Source organism: Elephas maximus, chromosome 1, assembly GCF_024166365.1.
Source record: "Elephas maximus indicus isolate mEleMax1 chromosome 1, mEleMax1 primary haplotype, whole genome shotgun sequence".
NCBI lineage: Eukaryota > Metazoa > Chordata > Mammalia > Proboscidea > Elephantidae > Elephas > Elephas maximus.
Window position 1 is genome coordinate 92,597,824 of NC_064819.1, and position 15,322 is coordinate 92,613,145.

General features: G+C 44.3%; 2 protein-coding genes across 2 annotated transcripts in view; both read right to left on the bottom strand.

Annotated features, from left to right (window-relative positions):
• LOC126078111 (HLA class I histocompatibility antigen, A alpha chain-like) overlaps positions 1-15,322 on the bottom strand; it is a 598,109-nt gene that overhangs the window by 321,313 nt on the left and 261,474 nt on the right. The gene's annotated exons all lie outside the window — the stretch shown is intronic.
• On the bottom strand, positions 7,176-14,482 carry LOC126078177 (HLA class I histocompatibility antigen, A alpha chain-like). The gene is made up of 5 exons (XM_049888384.1): positions 14,470-14,482; positions 9,052-9,102; positions 8,501-8,770; positions 8,053-8,301; positions 7,176-7,414 (listed from the first exon to the last, which is right to left on the bottom strand). Exons 1-5 carry the CDS (start codon positions 14,480-14,482, stop codon positions 7,176-7,178), a joined length of 822 nt encoding a protein of 273 aa, XP_049744341.1.

Consider the following 15,322-nt stretch of genomic DNA (forward strand, 5'->3'; position numbering starts at 1 on the left):
TTTGATTGGGTTGTTTGTCTTTTTGTGGTTGAGTTTTAACAGAATCAAATAGATTTTAGAGATCAGGCGCTGGTCAGAGATGTCATAGCTGAAAATTTTTTCCCAGTCTGTAGGTGGTCTTTTTATTCTTGGGGCGAAGTCTTTAGATGAGCATAGGTGTTTGATTTTTAGGAGCTCCCAGTTATCTGGTTTCTCTTCATCATTTTTAGTAATGGTTTGTATTCTGTTTATGCCTTGTATTAGGGCTCCTAACGTTGTCCCTATTTTTTCATCCATGATCTTTATCGTTTTAGTCTTTATGTTTAGGTCTTTGATCCACTTGGAGTTAGTTTTTGTGCATGGTGTGAGGTATGGGTCCTGTTTCATTTTTTTGCAAATGGATATCCAGTTAGGCCAGCACCATTTGTTAAAAAGACTATCTTTTCCCCAATTAACTGACACTGGGCCTTTGTCAAATATCAGCTGCTCATATGTGGATGGATTTACATCTGGGTTCTCAATTCTGTTCCATTGGTCTAAGTGCCTGTTGTTGTACCAGTACTAGGCTGTTTTGACTACTGTGGCTGTATAATATGTTCTAAAAAAAGGTAGAGTGAGGGCTCCCACTTTCTTCTTCTTTTTCAGTAATGCTTTACTTATCCGAGGCTCCTTTCCCTTCCATATGAAGTTGGTGATTTGTTTCTCCACCACTTTAAAAAATATCATTGGAATGTGGATCAGAAGGGCATTGTATGTATAGATGGCTATTGGTAGAATAGACATTTGGACTATATTAAGTCTTCCTCTCCATGAGCAAGGTATGTTTTTCCACTTATGTAGGTCCCTTTTAGTTTCTTGCACTAGTACTTTGTAGTTTTCTTTGTAGAGGTCTTTTACATCTTTGGTAAGATTTATTCCTAAGTATTTTATCTTCTTGGGGGCTACTGTGAATGGTATTGATTTGGTGATTTCCTCTTCGATGTTCTTTTTGTTGATGTAGAGGAGTCCAAGTGATTTTTGTATGTTTATCTTGTAACCTGAGACTCTGCTGAACTCTTCTATTAGTTTCAGTAGTTTTCTGGAGGATTCCTTAGGGTTTTCTGTGCATAAGATCATGTCATCTGCAAATAGAGATAATTTGACTTCTTCCTTGCCAATCCAGATGCCCTTTATTTCTTTGTCTAGCCTAATTGCTCTGGCTAGGACCTCTAGCACAATGTTGAATAAGAGTGGTGATAAAGGGCATCCTTGTCTGGTTCCCGTTCTCAAGGGAAATGCTTTCAGGCTCTCTCCATTTAGAATGATGTTGGCCGTTGGCTTTTTATAGAGTAAAAAAAAAATTTTTTTTTTTTGATGTGCTTTATTATGTTGAGGAATTTTCCTTCAATTCCTAGTTTGCTGAGATTTTTTATCGTGAATGGGTGTTGGACTTTGTCAAATGCCTTTTCTGCATCAATTGATAAGATCATGTGGTTTTTGACTTTTGTTTTATTTATATGGTGGATTACATTAATGGTTTTTCTAATATTAAACCAACCTTGCATAAAAAAAAAAAAAAAACCTTGCATACCAGGTATAAATCCCACTTGGTCGTGGTGGATTATTTTTTTGATATGTTGTTGAATTCTATTGGCTAGAATTTTGTTGAGGATTTTTGCATCTATGTTCATGAGGGATATAGGTCTGTAATTTTCTTTTTTTGTGGTGTCTTTACCTGGTTTTGGTATCAGGGATATGGTGGCTTCATAGAATGAGTTAGGTAGTAGTCCATCATTTTCTATGCTTTGAAATACCTTTGGTCGTAGTGGTGTTAACTCTTCTCTGAAAGTTTGGTAGAAGTCTTCAGTGAAGCCGTCCGGGCCAGGGTTTTTTTTGTTGGAAGTTTTTTGATTACCTTTTCAATCTCTCTTTTTGTTATGGGTCTATTTAGTTGTTCTACTTCTGATTGTGTTAGTTTAGGTAGGTAGTCTTTTTCTAGGAATTCATCCATTTCTTCTAGGTTTGCAAATTTGTTAGAGTACAATTTTTCATAATAATCCAATATGATTCTTTTAATTTCAGTTGCGTCTGTTGTGATATGGCCCATCTCGTTTCTTATTCGGGTTATTTGTTTCCTTTCCTGTATTTCTTTAGTCAGTCTGGCCAATGGTTTATCAATTTTGTTAATTTTTTTCAAAGAACCAAGTTTTGGCTTTGTTAGTTCTTGCAATTGTTTTTCTCTTCTCTATTTCATTTAGTTCAGCTCTAATTTTTATTATTTGTTTTCTTCTGGTGTCTAATGGATTCTTTTGCTGCTTGCTTTCTATTTGTTCAGGTTGTAGGGACAGTTCTCTGATTTTCGCTCTTTCTTCTTTATGTATGTGTGCATTTATCGATATAAATTGACCTCTGAGCACTGCTTTTGCTGTGTCCCAGAGGCTTTGATAGGAACTCCTATCAAGTTCATTCTTGTTGCATTCTATGAATTTCTTTATTCCCTCCTTAATGTCTTCTCTAACCTAGTCTTTTTTGAGCAGGGTGTTGTTCAGTTTCCAAGTATTTGATTTCTTTTCCCTAATTTTTCTCTTATTGATTTCTACTTTATGGCCTTGTGGTCTGAGAAGATGCTTTGTAATATTTCAATGTTTTGGATTCTGCAAAGGTTTGTTTTATGACCTACTGTGTGATCTATTGTAGAGAATGTCCCGTGTGCAGCAGGAAAAAAAGTATATTTTGCAGCTGTTGGGTGGAGTGTTCTGTATAGGTCTATGAGGTCAAGTTGGTTGATTGTAGCAATTAGGTCTTCCGTGTCTCTGATGAGCTTCTTACTGGAAGTCCTATCCTTCTCTGAAAGTGGTGTGTTGAAGTCTCCTAGTATAATTGTGGAGGTGTCTATCTCACTTTTCAGTTCTGTTGAAGTTGGTTTTATGTACCTTGCAGCCCTCTCATTGGGTGCATAAATATTTAATATGGTTATATCTTCCTGGTCATTTGCCCCTTTAATCATTATGTAGTGTCCTTCTCTATCCTTTGTGGTGAATTTAAATTTAAAATCTATTTTGTCAGAAATTAATATTGCTACTCCTGCTCTTTTTTGATTGTTGTTTGCTTGATATATTTTTTCCATCCTTTGAATTTTAGTTTGTGTCTCTAAGTCTAAGGTGTGTCTCTTGTAGGCAGCGTATATACAGATCGTGTTTCTTTATCCAGTCTGAGACTCTCTGTCTCTTTATTGGTGCATTTAGTCCATTTACATTCAGTGTAATTATAGATAAGAATGTGGTGTTTTTTTTTATGTGTTTAGTGCTGTCATTTTCTTGCCTTTTTGTGTGTGTTGCTGACAATTTCATTTTTCCACTTACTTTTTTGTGCTGAGACGTTTTTCTTTGTAAATTGTGTGTTCCTCATTTTCATAGTAGTCGAATTTACGTTTGCTGAGTCATGTTTTTCTTGGTTTTTACTTTAAGTTATGGTATTATTAGACCTCTTTGTGGTTATCTTAATATTTACCCCTATTTTTCTAAGTAAAAACTTAACTTGTATCATCCTCTCCATATGGCAGTTCTATGTCTCCTGTGTTTAATCCCTCTTTTTGATTATTGTGATCTTTTACATAATGACTTCAATTATTCCCTGTTTTGAGCATTTTTTATTTTTAAAATTAATCTTAATTTGTTTTTGTGATTTCCTTATTTGAATTGATATCAGGATATTCTGTCCTGTGACCTTTTGTTGTGTTGTTATCTGATATAATTGATTTTCTGACCAATTTCCTTTAGTATTTCTTGTAGCTTTGGTTTGGTTTTTGCAAATTCTCTAAGCTTCTGTTCATCTGTAAATGTTTTAATTTCACCTTCATATTTGAGAGAGAGTTTTGCTGGATATATGATCCTTGGCTGAAAGTTTTTCTCCTTCAGTGCTCTATATATGTCATCCCATTGCCTTCTTGCCTGCATGGTTTCTGCTGAGTATTCTGAACTTATTCTTATTGATTCTCCTTTGTAGGAGACCTTTCTTTTTTCCCTGGCTACTTTTAAAATTTTCTCTTTATCTTTGGTTTTGGCAAGTTTGATGATAACATGTGTTGGTGATTTTCTTTTGGGATCAATCTTATATGCGGTTCAGTGAGCATCTGGGATACATATCCTTTTGTCTTTCATGATGTCAGGGAAGTTTTCTGCCAACAGATCTTCATCTATTCTCTCTGTATTTTCTTTATCCCTCCTTGTTCTGAAACTCCAATCGCACGCAAGTTATTGTTCTTGATAGAGTCCCACATGATTCTTAGGGTTTCTTCATTTTTTTTAATTCTTTTATCTGATTTTTCTTCAACTAATTTTTTTTATATTGGTGTCAATTGCCTTATCCTCCAGCTCCCCCACTCTGCATTCCAATTGCTCTATTCTGCTCCTCTGACTTCCTATTGAGTTATCTAATTCTGTAATTTTACTGTTAATCTTTTGGCTATCTGAATGTTGTCTCTCTATGGATTCTCGCAGCTTATTAATTTTTCCACTATGTTCTTGAATAATCTTTTTGATTTCTTCAACTGCTTTATCAGTGTGTTCCTTGGCTTTTTCTGTAGGTTGCCTTATTTCATTTCTGAGGTCATCCCTGATGTCTTGAAGCATTCTGTAAATTAGTTTTTGATATTCTGCATCTGGCAATTCCAGGATTGTATCTTCATTTGGGAAGATTTTGATTCTTTAATTTGGGGAGTTGTAGAAGCAATCATGGTCTGCTTCTTTACATGGTTTGATATCGACTGCTGTCCCCGAGCCATCTATAAGATACTGTAATCATTTATTTTATATTTGCTCACTGAGTCTTATCTTGTTTTGTTTTCTTTCAATATACATAGATGGGCTACTAGAATGCGCTGTCTTGATTGTTGTAGCCTTTGAATCACTTCTGTCCTATTACCAGCTGATTTGAGCTGTTACCAGAAATATAAGCCTAGGAGTCCATTCACTATTCTTGAGTAGAATCTGATTTTGGGTCACCAAGTGTGTGGGGTAGACTGTCACCTATTTAATTAGAGGAGTAGTGGTGATAGTTGTGTGCACCAGATTCTAGTAGCAGCAGGGGTTCACATTCCAGGGGAGGCAGGATGCTGACAGGCTTCTCCCAAGTGTCAGTGAGGTAGGTGTGTCTCTGTTCCTAAAGCACTTTGGTTGGTGGGCTCTGCAGCTGTACCTTAGGCACCCAGTGCATGTACCTCTACAGATTGGTAGATGTCACTATCCTCAGACCCCTATGGCAGGAGGTTAGGTGGTTTGGGTGGAGCTTCAGCCCTCAGTTCCCCATTGTGGGTCAGTGAGGGCTCTGTTTAATAGGTAGAGATATCAGACCTGGGAAACTTGTCTTTCCAGTAATCCCATAAAACAATTACAGTCAGATCACTATCACAATTGCCTTTACATTATAATAGCCACCTTGTTGCCTGTAGGGATGAAAGCCCAAGACTGTGGGTCTCATATGCTTCGCTGGAGCTGGTTCTGTATTTTTAGTCCAATTTCAGGAAGTCAGGGAAGGATTCTTGGTCCCTGGGTTTTTTGTAGCTGCTTCTCTCAGGCCAGGAGAATGGGTTAGGAAAAGACAAAATAAAACCACAGAGCACTTCACTCTCTGGCCCAGGAAATTCCAGTGTTAATGAAGCCGCCTGGGAAGGGGAGGGGAGGGATCAGATAGATAGGAGAGAGTAGCACCCAGGAATATAGAGAAAGTTACTTATCTTGCTTGGTGAGAACTGTTTTATCTCAGATTCCTGAGGGGCGTGTAGCCTGTGTGCGTTGGCTGGGTCGAGATTGCCCCCGAGGGTCAGGCCCGTGTCCTGTACTTGCGCTTTCTCAGAAGCCATGGTCAGTTCCTCTGCTCCCATTCCAAAGCCCAGCACCAAGGTTCCCTGGCTGGGATGCCGCACTCCAGGCTCCAAAATCAGTTGCTGCCTCCCGGTGACTTCTCCTCCTGTCAGCTGTGTCACTGAGCTGCCTGCCTGCACTGGCTGGGCTTCCCCCGAGGTCACTTCTGGGGACTAGGGCTGTGTCCCGTGTTTGCGCTGTCTCAGGATGCCGTGCTCAGCCCCCCTGAGCCCAGTCCAAAGCCCGGTGCCAAGGATTTCTGACTTGGACGCTGGCTCCAGGCTCCGAAAACAGTCGCTGCTTCCCCGTGGTTGATCGTTCTCTCGCTATCCGCGTCAGTGTGCAGCCTGCTTCCACTGGCTGAGTCTCTACGGAGGTTACCCCAGGGGGCTAGAGGTTAGGTCTGTGTCCCATCCCTGCCCCACCTCAGCAAGCCGCTATCAGCCCGGCGACTTGGCACCAGGGAACCGCAGGGGCTCAAGGCTGTGGAGTGGGTCATGGGTTCCAGAAGCAATCGCTGGGTCTGGGTGCAGCTTTTCGCTCACCTGTCACTCAGGTCAACTCTTTAGATCTGTGTTTGATGGTCAGGGTTGGTAGATTGTCACACATGTGAACGATTCACTTGTTTTTCCGAGTCTTTGTTGCAAGAGGGATCTGAGGTAGCGCCTACCTAGTCAGCCATCCTGGCCCCCGATCTTGCTTTTTTATCCAACCTGATGATCTCTGCCTTTTCTCTGTTTAGATGATCTACAGTTAATGTAATTATTGATATTATTAGATTTATGTCCATCTTCTTGCTATTTGCTTTTTCTTCATCCCATATGTTTTTTGTTTCCTCATTCCTCTTTATCTGCCTTTATTTATAATTGTATTTTTATTTTGCATTTTATCTCTTTTGTTGGATTATTAACTATGACTCTTTGTTCACGTGTACTTTACATAAGAGTAAGTTTGAGCACACAGGGCCCCAGACTGGGTAGGTGTCCGTACGTGGATGGTGTCTTCTATAGTGAGGCAGGACAGGAACAAACTCTTACCTGGGGCTTGGAAGCCACCAGTGGGATAAGAAAACTCAGACCCCAACCCCTCCCCTACCTGAGCTCTTCTTTATCAAGTTCACATCTCCAGTGACCACAGCTCCTAGGAGAACCAGGCCAGCAACAATTCCCAGGATGGAAGCGGTGGGCCGAGAAGCCACCTCTAGGATGGGAAGGAGAGGGAAGGGAAGGGGCCCTGACCTCTAGGTCTCACTCCTGACCCTGTTGGCGGTGCTCAGAAGAGCAGCCTGAGAAGAGGCTTTGCCCTTCTACCCTACTTACCTCAACTCATGGTGAGGGGCTCAGACAGCCCCTCCTGCTACACACGGCACACGTATCTCTGCTCCTCTCCAGAGGGTACCACCAGGGCAGCCCACTTCTGGAAGCTCCCGTGCCCCTCAGGCCTGGTCTCCACAAGCTCTGTGTCCTGGGACTGGTCCTCTCCATCTCGCTGCCAGGTCAGTGTGATCTCCACAGGGTAGAAGCCCAGGGCCCAGCACCTCAGTATGACCTCACCGTCAGAGATGGGGTGTCGGGTCACATAAGCCTTTGGCGGATCTGAGTGGAAGGGTCAGTAAACGTAGGAACTTTCCATTGCCTCCATGGGCCGCTTGAGCAGGGCTCACATGACCATCCTGAGAATGAACAGGACAACTGGGGTGGGGGATGGAGAGCAAAACTCAAGCCCTAGTTTGCACCCAGGGGTGTAGAATAATCTCCTACTCCTTGGAAAGCTCTAGAATTTGGGTGAGTCCAGGATAACAGGCTCTAGGTCTCTGACGGGAAGAACAGGTACTTCTGGTCCTGACCAGAGAGACTCAGAAAAGCTAGAGTCAGACCTTCAAAGAAGTTGAGCGTGGGCAGAGAACAAGGCCTGAGAGAGAAAGTCCCCTGTGGTTCCCGAGGCCACTGACAGGTTCAATGGGAAATGCCAGTCAGTTATTTCAGGAATCGTCTCCCCCTCCATCCCCAGAGACTGGAGACCTTAACTATCCCTGAGACCCTTAGCAGTCTCTGGGCAAGTCACTCTCTGGTACAGGACTTGGAAACTCGGGTGGACTCCGCTCTCTCCCGACCCATGCCAGGTGGGTATTCTGGCGCTGATGCCATTTTTCTGTCTTCCTTGTTTAACACCAGCTGGGGGAACAGTCCCAGCCTGAGAGGAGATCAGGGAGGCACCCCGTGGCCCCTCTTACCCGCTCGCAGCAGCGTCTCCTTCCCTTTCTCCAGGTATCTATACAGCCACTCCACACACTTCTCCTCCAGGAAGGCTCTGACGCGCTCCGCCTCACCGGCCTCCTCCCACTCGCGCTGGGTGATCTGAGCCGCGTGGTCCGCCGCCGTCCAGGAGCGCAGGTCCTCGTTCACTATCCGACGGTACCCGCGGAGGAAGCGCCCGTCCGACCTTACCTCGCAGGTAGACAGCGCCTGGATGGTGTGAGAACCTGACCGCCCCCGCGGTCGGCCCAGCCAATTTAGCCGTTTTGGCCTAAACTGAAAACTCCAGCGAATCCCCGCGGCTCTTCCCGAGTCGAGGGGCTGGGCGGGTCCCAAGGCCTCAGTGTGAAGTTGGGACCCGGAGATTCAGGGCGACCGGTCTGCGTGGGCGAGGGGACCCGTGAGCTGCGATCTGGGGTCACTCACTGGTGTCGCTGTGGTTGTGGTAGCCACGCAGGTTCCGCAGGCCCACTCGGAGAGCCTGTGCGATGTCCTTGGCTCTGCGCGTCAGCTCTGCCCAATGCTCCGGCCCCTCCTGCTCCGCCCATGGCGTCCGCGGCTCCGCTCTCGGATTCACCGCGTCGCTGTCAAAGTGTCCGAACTGCGTGTCGTCCACGTAGCCGACGGCGATGACGCGGGGCTCCCCGACGCCGGGCCGGGACACGGCGGTGAAGAAATAGTTCAGAGAGTGGGAGCCTGGGGGCGGGAGCGGCTGAGACCACCGACCCTCTCCCTGTGCGGCGCCCGGGTACGGGATCAATAGGGGCGGGGAGGGGCTGGTTGGCGGAGAAGAGGAGGCGGGAGGAGCAGGGCCAGGACACGGGGGGGGGGGAGAGGCGGGGGCCGGGGCGGGGGAGGGGGCCCTGGGAGGGGGTGGTGGTGACGTGGCTTCCCCTAGGGTCCTGAGCTCCAACTGGGTGGTCCCCTCTCTCCTTTTCCCTCCGCAGAGACTGTTTCCCTCCTGACCCCGCACTCACCCTCCCGTGTCTGGGTCAGGGCCTGGGCCTCCAAGAGCAAGAAGAGGATGGGGAAGCCATCATCATGATCACTGGAGTCTGGGGAGACTGAGTTAAAGTAGGTCCGTGCGCACCTTATACCCTGGAACTGAGGAGACACTGATTGGCTACTGCAGAAACCTGATATTCAATGGGGGTGACACCTGGTGTCCCCTCTTCTTGTCCAGACAGAAGGAACTGACACAGGTTGTGAGAGGTTGACGTGAAACGCTGGGGGGACGGGGAATCCCCAGCGCTTGGTTTTCTCACTCCAGACACCGCCCTCGGGGCCTGAGATCCAAGCCCAGGTGCTAGAAGTTTGTCCTCCTGTAAGGACCACTCTTTGTCACACTGGCTCCCTGAGTCCTACCCTGGGCTGTCAAAGGAAACCGGGGAGAGACCCCCAGGCTGGGGCCAGCCCTTTTCCTTCTCTTTCCTTCTTGGAATGCCTTTCCCCAAACTGGACTTCCTCCCTCCCACCTCTTGTTTTCCCCCACCTGGACTTCTCTAGAATAAAATTCACCCCCAAAGAATTTCATGCCAGACAGTGAGCTCACCTTAGGACTGAAGGTAGAAGGACCAGGGGTCTCCTCTTTAAACCTAGAAGAGGTTTTGTCTGAAGACACCAGATAGATGTTCCCACAGAGACACATTTCCTTTTTATTAACAGCAGTGGGTAGCTCCACTTTGATAACCCCAAACCGTCAGGCATTTAATCTGTAAGAGAAGTGATTTTGTCCATTCATGGATAAATGTGTCTGAAAAGCTCTGCAGTCAGGCTCACAAAGTTCTAAGTTTGACTTTCCCAAACAATGGATCTATGATTCCTGGGTTAGTGTATATTAAAATTATCTTCATTCCATAGCTCTGAGTTTGTCAAAGCAGCTCATGAAAGCACAATTTGTTACTGTATATTTTAACCAGAAGAGTACGGGAACTTTAACCTCTTCAAAGCTGCAAGTGTTCAACAGTCAAAATGCCTTCACCAGGGCACAGGCATTGACTGTGTTGATGAACTATTAACATCTAAAGGATATAACAGAAAGCTTGGCACTCGGAGCCCACTCAGGGTCCCTGGGGAAGAAAAGGGTTGTTGATCTGTTTCCCTTAAGATTTCAGCCAGGAAAACCCTATGGAGAAGTTCTACTCTAACACATGGGCTTTGGCATGAGTCAGTACAAGACAACAAGGAATGTCCATATTTTATTGGGACACTTGATATTTTTGTTTTCTTTAACCTGGTTGACATGAGGAGGAAATTCATTTTTAGGGAGCCCCACAGAATGTATTAAATATCAAATGCAAAGAATACCCAACTAGATCCATAGGTACATACATTGATTAAAAATCTATAAAACAAAAAAACCCAAAACAACGTACTTAAATTTGAGAATTCCACTGCTCAGAATTCTTCTGCTTCTTTCCTTGCCTCCTTGTTCTCCAGGCCTTTTGTCTGTCTCTCTCATCCCTCAGGCCCTCTTCTCCCCTTGGTCTCCATCACCCTCTCACTGTTTTTGGCTTTTTGGTTTTTTCTGTCACTTTTTTTTTTTTTAATTGAACCTTTGATATACTTTTACAGAACAAACTTGCTTCTCATTAAATAATTACTACTCATCTTGTTTTATGACATTGGTTAACAACCTCACAACATGTCCACACTCTCTCTTCTCAACCTTGGGTTCCCTATGACCAGCTTTCCTGTCCACCCCCACCCCCGCCCGCCTTCTAGTCCTTGCCCCTTGGCTGAAATGTCCCTTAGTCTTGCTCTATTTTATGGGCCTGTCTAATCTTGGGCTGAGGAGTGAACCTCAGGAGTCACTTCATTACTGAGCTAAAAGGGTGTTTGGGGGCCAAACTCTCAGGGTTTCTCCAGTATATATAAGACAAAGTCCCATCATCCTTGCTTCTAAGGAGCATTCCTGCTGTACTTCTTTCAAGTCAGATTTGTTCATTCTTTCGGCAGTCCATGGTAGAGTTAATAATCTTTCCCAGCACCACAACTCAAAGGCATCAATTCTTCTTTGGTCTTCCTTCTTCATGGTCCAGCTTTCACATGTATATGAGGCGATTGAAAAACACCATGGCTTGGGTGAGGTGCATCTTAGGTTTTGAACACTTTAAAGAGGTCTTTTGCAGCAGATTTGTCCAAAGTAATGCATCATTTAATTTCTTGACTGCTGCTTCCATGGGCGTTGATAGTGGATTCAAGGAAAAGGAAATCCTTGATGACTTCAATCTTTATCATTATGTGCCTGCACATAGTAGGCGTTTTTTTAAATGAATGAATGAATGACAAATATGACTGTGGAAAAATTTACTTGCATCACATAAAAATGAAAAAGAAACATAGAAAAACAAAAATTAGGAAAGGTTTTATTTTATGCAAGTGGTGTGCATGATGGTTGATAACTTCATTCGGTGGAGAAAGTGCTATGTGCTTATCCATGGCAGACTTGAGCCTGTGTATTATTTTTCTACTGCTGCAGAACAAAATACCACAAACTTAGTGCCTTAAAACACCACCCATTTATTTGTTCACAGGTCTGTAGGTCAGCTGTCCAGGCTTGGTGCGAATGGATTCCTCAGACCAGGGTTTCACAAACTTATGCTCTTATCTGGAGCTGGGATCTTCCTCCAGGCTCATACAGAGGTGTTCGCAGAAATCCGTTTCTTGCAGTTGTAGTGCTGAGGTTCTCATTTCCTTAGTGGATGTCAGCAAGGAGGTCCTCCCAATCCTAGTGGCCACCAGCATTCCTTGCAATGTGGCTCCGTTCATCTTTAAGTTCACAGTCCAAAACCTCCTCACATTGACCCCCTCTCACACTTTGAATCACTTTGTTCAGGAAGAGCCCAGTCCTTTTAAGGGCTCACCTGATTGCATACTCGCCCTGTCTTAAGGCTGACTGATTTGAACCTTAGTTACACCTGCAAAATCTCTTCACAGCAGCACCCACATTACTGTCTCAATAACTGGAAGAAGGTGAATCCGTATTTTTGCGACGATAATGCATGTGTTCTGTGTATGTTTGCCAGCTGCATCCCCTACTCCCCAGGTTTTATGATAATGCACTAAGAAACCCTGGTGGCACATTGGTTAAGAGCTTGGCTGCTAACCAAACAAGTCGGCAGTTTGAATCTACCAGGTGCTCTTTGAGAACTCTATGGAGCAGTTCTATTCTGTCCTATAGGGTCATCGTGAGTTGTAATCGACTCAATGGCAACGGCTTTGGTTTCTTTATAGGAAAATATCTGGAAGATGGAAGCACAGTTGGCAAACAGACGTATACCAGGCTTATGAAACTATCTGGGGGGGGGGGGGGCAGAGGGCACTGTTGAAAAATAAACATAGAATTCACATAAAAATACAGTAACCAGGGGGTGGTTATTGGAGGTCATCTTGTAATCTACTTAGCATGCCCTGGTTCTTTCTTTTGTGGTTTATTTAGTTAGAGTTGGAAATGAAAGTTCACGTAAATAGTTTGTAGTGAATGGTAATAAAATACAATCTGTCTATGGATCACTTTTATATGGCCTTTCTTGCCATGGTCTTGTAACTCCCACCAAATGATTGAGTGGGACTGTTCAAATCAGGTGATTGTGGCCCACCAAGGGGATTGGACAGCTTGCTAATAATGCCAATAAAGTACATCGCTCGTGTGTGGGGGTTGGAGCATGCAAATAAGGTGTACGGAACCCTATAGAAAGGATTGGTCAATTTTGTCATCTTACTAAGCTTAAAATGAGCCATCCCAGAGGAAAAATGAGGGGACCTCACTACCACCAAGAAAGAAGACCTGAGAGTGGAGCATGTCCTCTGGACCCAGGGTCCCTGCACTGAGAACCTCCTAGACCCAGGAGACAGGCATCTGTAACACCAGAGACTGCGCCAGACAGCAAGAAGCAGTGGGAAGCACAGCAGAGAACCAGCAGCTACAGAACCAGGAGACCAGCAGGAGATGGCACATTGGGCTTCCCAGCCCCCACCTACAGGGAAGAGTTTTACTGTCCAAGTGGGGTGCCTCCAGACACTTATCGGTGGAGCTAGTCTTGCCAAAAACCCATGAATCTAGAAAGATGAACACCTTTGGGCTAAGGCTTACTGGTGGATTGGGTGCCTCTGGCCATTTATCAGTGGAACTAAAGAGCAGGGCAGAGGCCAGGCCAGCCCAAGAGCCCTGAGGGGCCAAGGGCCAGGGAGAAGCCTGCCTGGAGGCACCTCCAAGAAGCCGTCCTGACGGAAGAACTGTATACTGAGTCATTCCTGATCCTGAATTGTAACCTGTTACTGTCCTAATAAACCCCATAACCATGAGTATTGTCTGTAAGTTCTGCGTGGCCACTGCAATGAACTGTTGTGCCCAGCAGAAAAGTAGAGAATGTCACGGGAGTGACAGCTGGTGTCAGAATTGGTTAAAAAAGTCGGAGAGAGGAGGTTGGTCTGACTTTCACCTCAGTGGAATCAGCCTTGGGCTATTGATGCTGATGGTAATTCCCCTCTCTCCCCTTGAAGTTAGAGGACCTCTGATGCCACCGCCCCGTTTTTATAGTCTACTGAGCCATGAGAGTTTTCTAAAATCAAATAATGATACATTTAATATCTTAGAATAAATTTAGAGCAAATAAAAACTAAAGTACAATAATTTACCCTCTTTTTTGGATACTGTATTAGTTATCTACTGCTACATAACCAGTTACCTAGAACTTAGCAGCTAAACACAACAAACATTTATTATCTACCACAGTTTGCAAAGATCATGAATCTGGGCTTTTTTTTACCTGGGCACTAGTAGCTCAGAACCTCTCAAGCTGTCCTTTAGGTCTGCATCATCTGAAGGCTTAGCTGGGGTTGGGGCTTTCACACTACGACATAGCTCATCCATATGGCTGTTGGCAGAGGCCTCAGTCCCTCCACGGCTGATCCCAGGAGGCCTCAGTTCCTAGCCACTGTGACCTTTCCATGGGACTGCTTATGACATAGCAGCAGGCTTCCTTCAAAGCAAATGATCCAAGACAGAGTATAAGATGGAAATCACAACCTGTTGTATCTCCTAGACACCGTCACATTGGCCTTGCCCTATTTGTTAGAAGAGATTCATCGAGTCCAGTCTACGCTTAAGAGGAGGAAATTAAACTCCACTTTTGGAAGGAAAGAGTTAAAACCAAAATTAAAATTAATATTGTTTCAGGAGTCTGTAAATCAAATGCTTCTTTTATCCAATTATTGTTTTTTAATGCTTCACACTTCTCTTTTGGAAAGTAATGATTAAAAGTTTAGAACAGACAGGAGAGATAACCCAAGTATCTCTCATTTTTCTTGCAAATGCCTTTTTAATAATATCTTCTTAATTAAATTGCAACAATGTTGAGAACACAGGCTTAGCTAGAGCGAACAATGCCGAGACCTGGGTGCCATAATAATAATGTTTTTTGTTTGTTTTTGCTTTAGGTGAAAGTTTACAGCGCAAATTAGTTTCTCATTCAAGAATTTTTTTATGACACAAATTGTTTTATGACACTGGTTGCAATTGCTGAAATGTGTCAGCACTCTCCTCCTTTCCACCCCAGTTCCCCACGTCCATTCATCCAGTTTTCTTGTTCTTACTTTCGGGCAAGGGTTGCCCATTTGGTGTTGTATACTGGATTGAACCAAGAAGCACCTTCCTCATGTGTGTTATTGTTTCTTTTGTAGGCCTGTGTAATCTTTGGCTGAAAAGTGACCTTCGGGAGTGGTTCAGTTCTGCATTAGCAGAGTGCCTGGGGGCTATAGTCTTGGGGTTCCCTACAGTCTCTGTCAGGCCAGTGTCTTGTCTTTTGTGTGGATTTGAACTTTGGTCTACGTTTTTCTCCCACTCTGTCTGAGGCCCTCTATTGTGATCCCTGTCAGAGTGACAGGCACCATCTAGTTCTTCTGGCCTCAGGTTGATGAAATCTGTGATTCATGTGATCCTTTGGGCTAATATTTTCCTTCTGTCTTTGGTTTTCTTCATGCTCCTTTGCTTCAGATGGAAGGGGACCAATAGATGTATCTTAGAAGGCCACTCACAGGTTTTTAAGAACCCAGACCCTACTCACCAAAGTATGATGTAGAACATTTTCTTTATGAACTATGTGTCTTAGTTATCTAGGGCTGCTAGAATAGAAATACCACAAGTGGGTATCTATCTGTAAAAAGAGAAATTTATTCTCTCACAGTCTAGGAAGCTGAAAGTCCGAATTCAGGTTGTCAGCTCCAGGGGAAAGCTTTCTCTCTCTG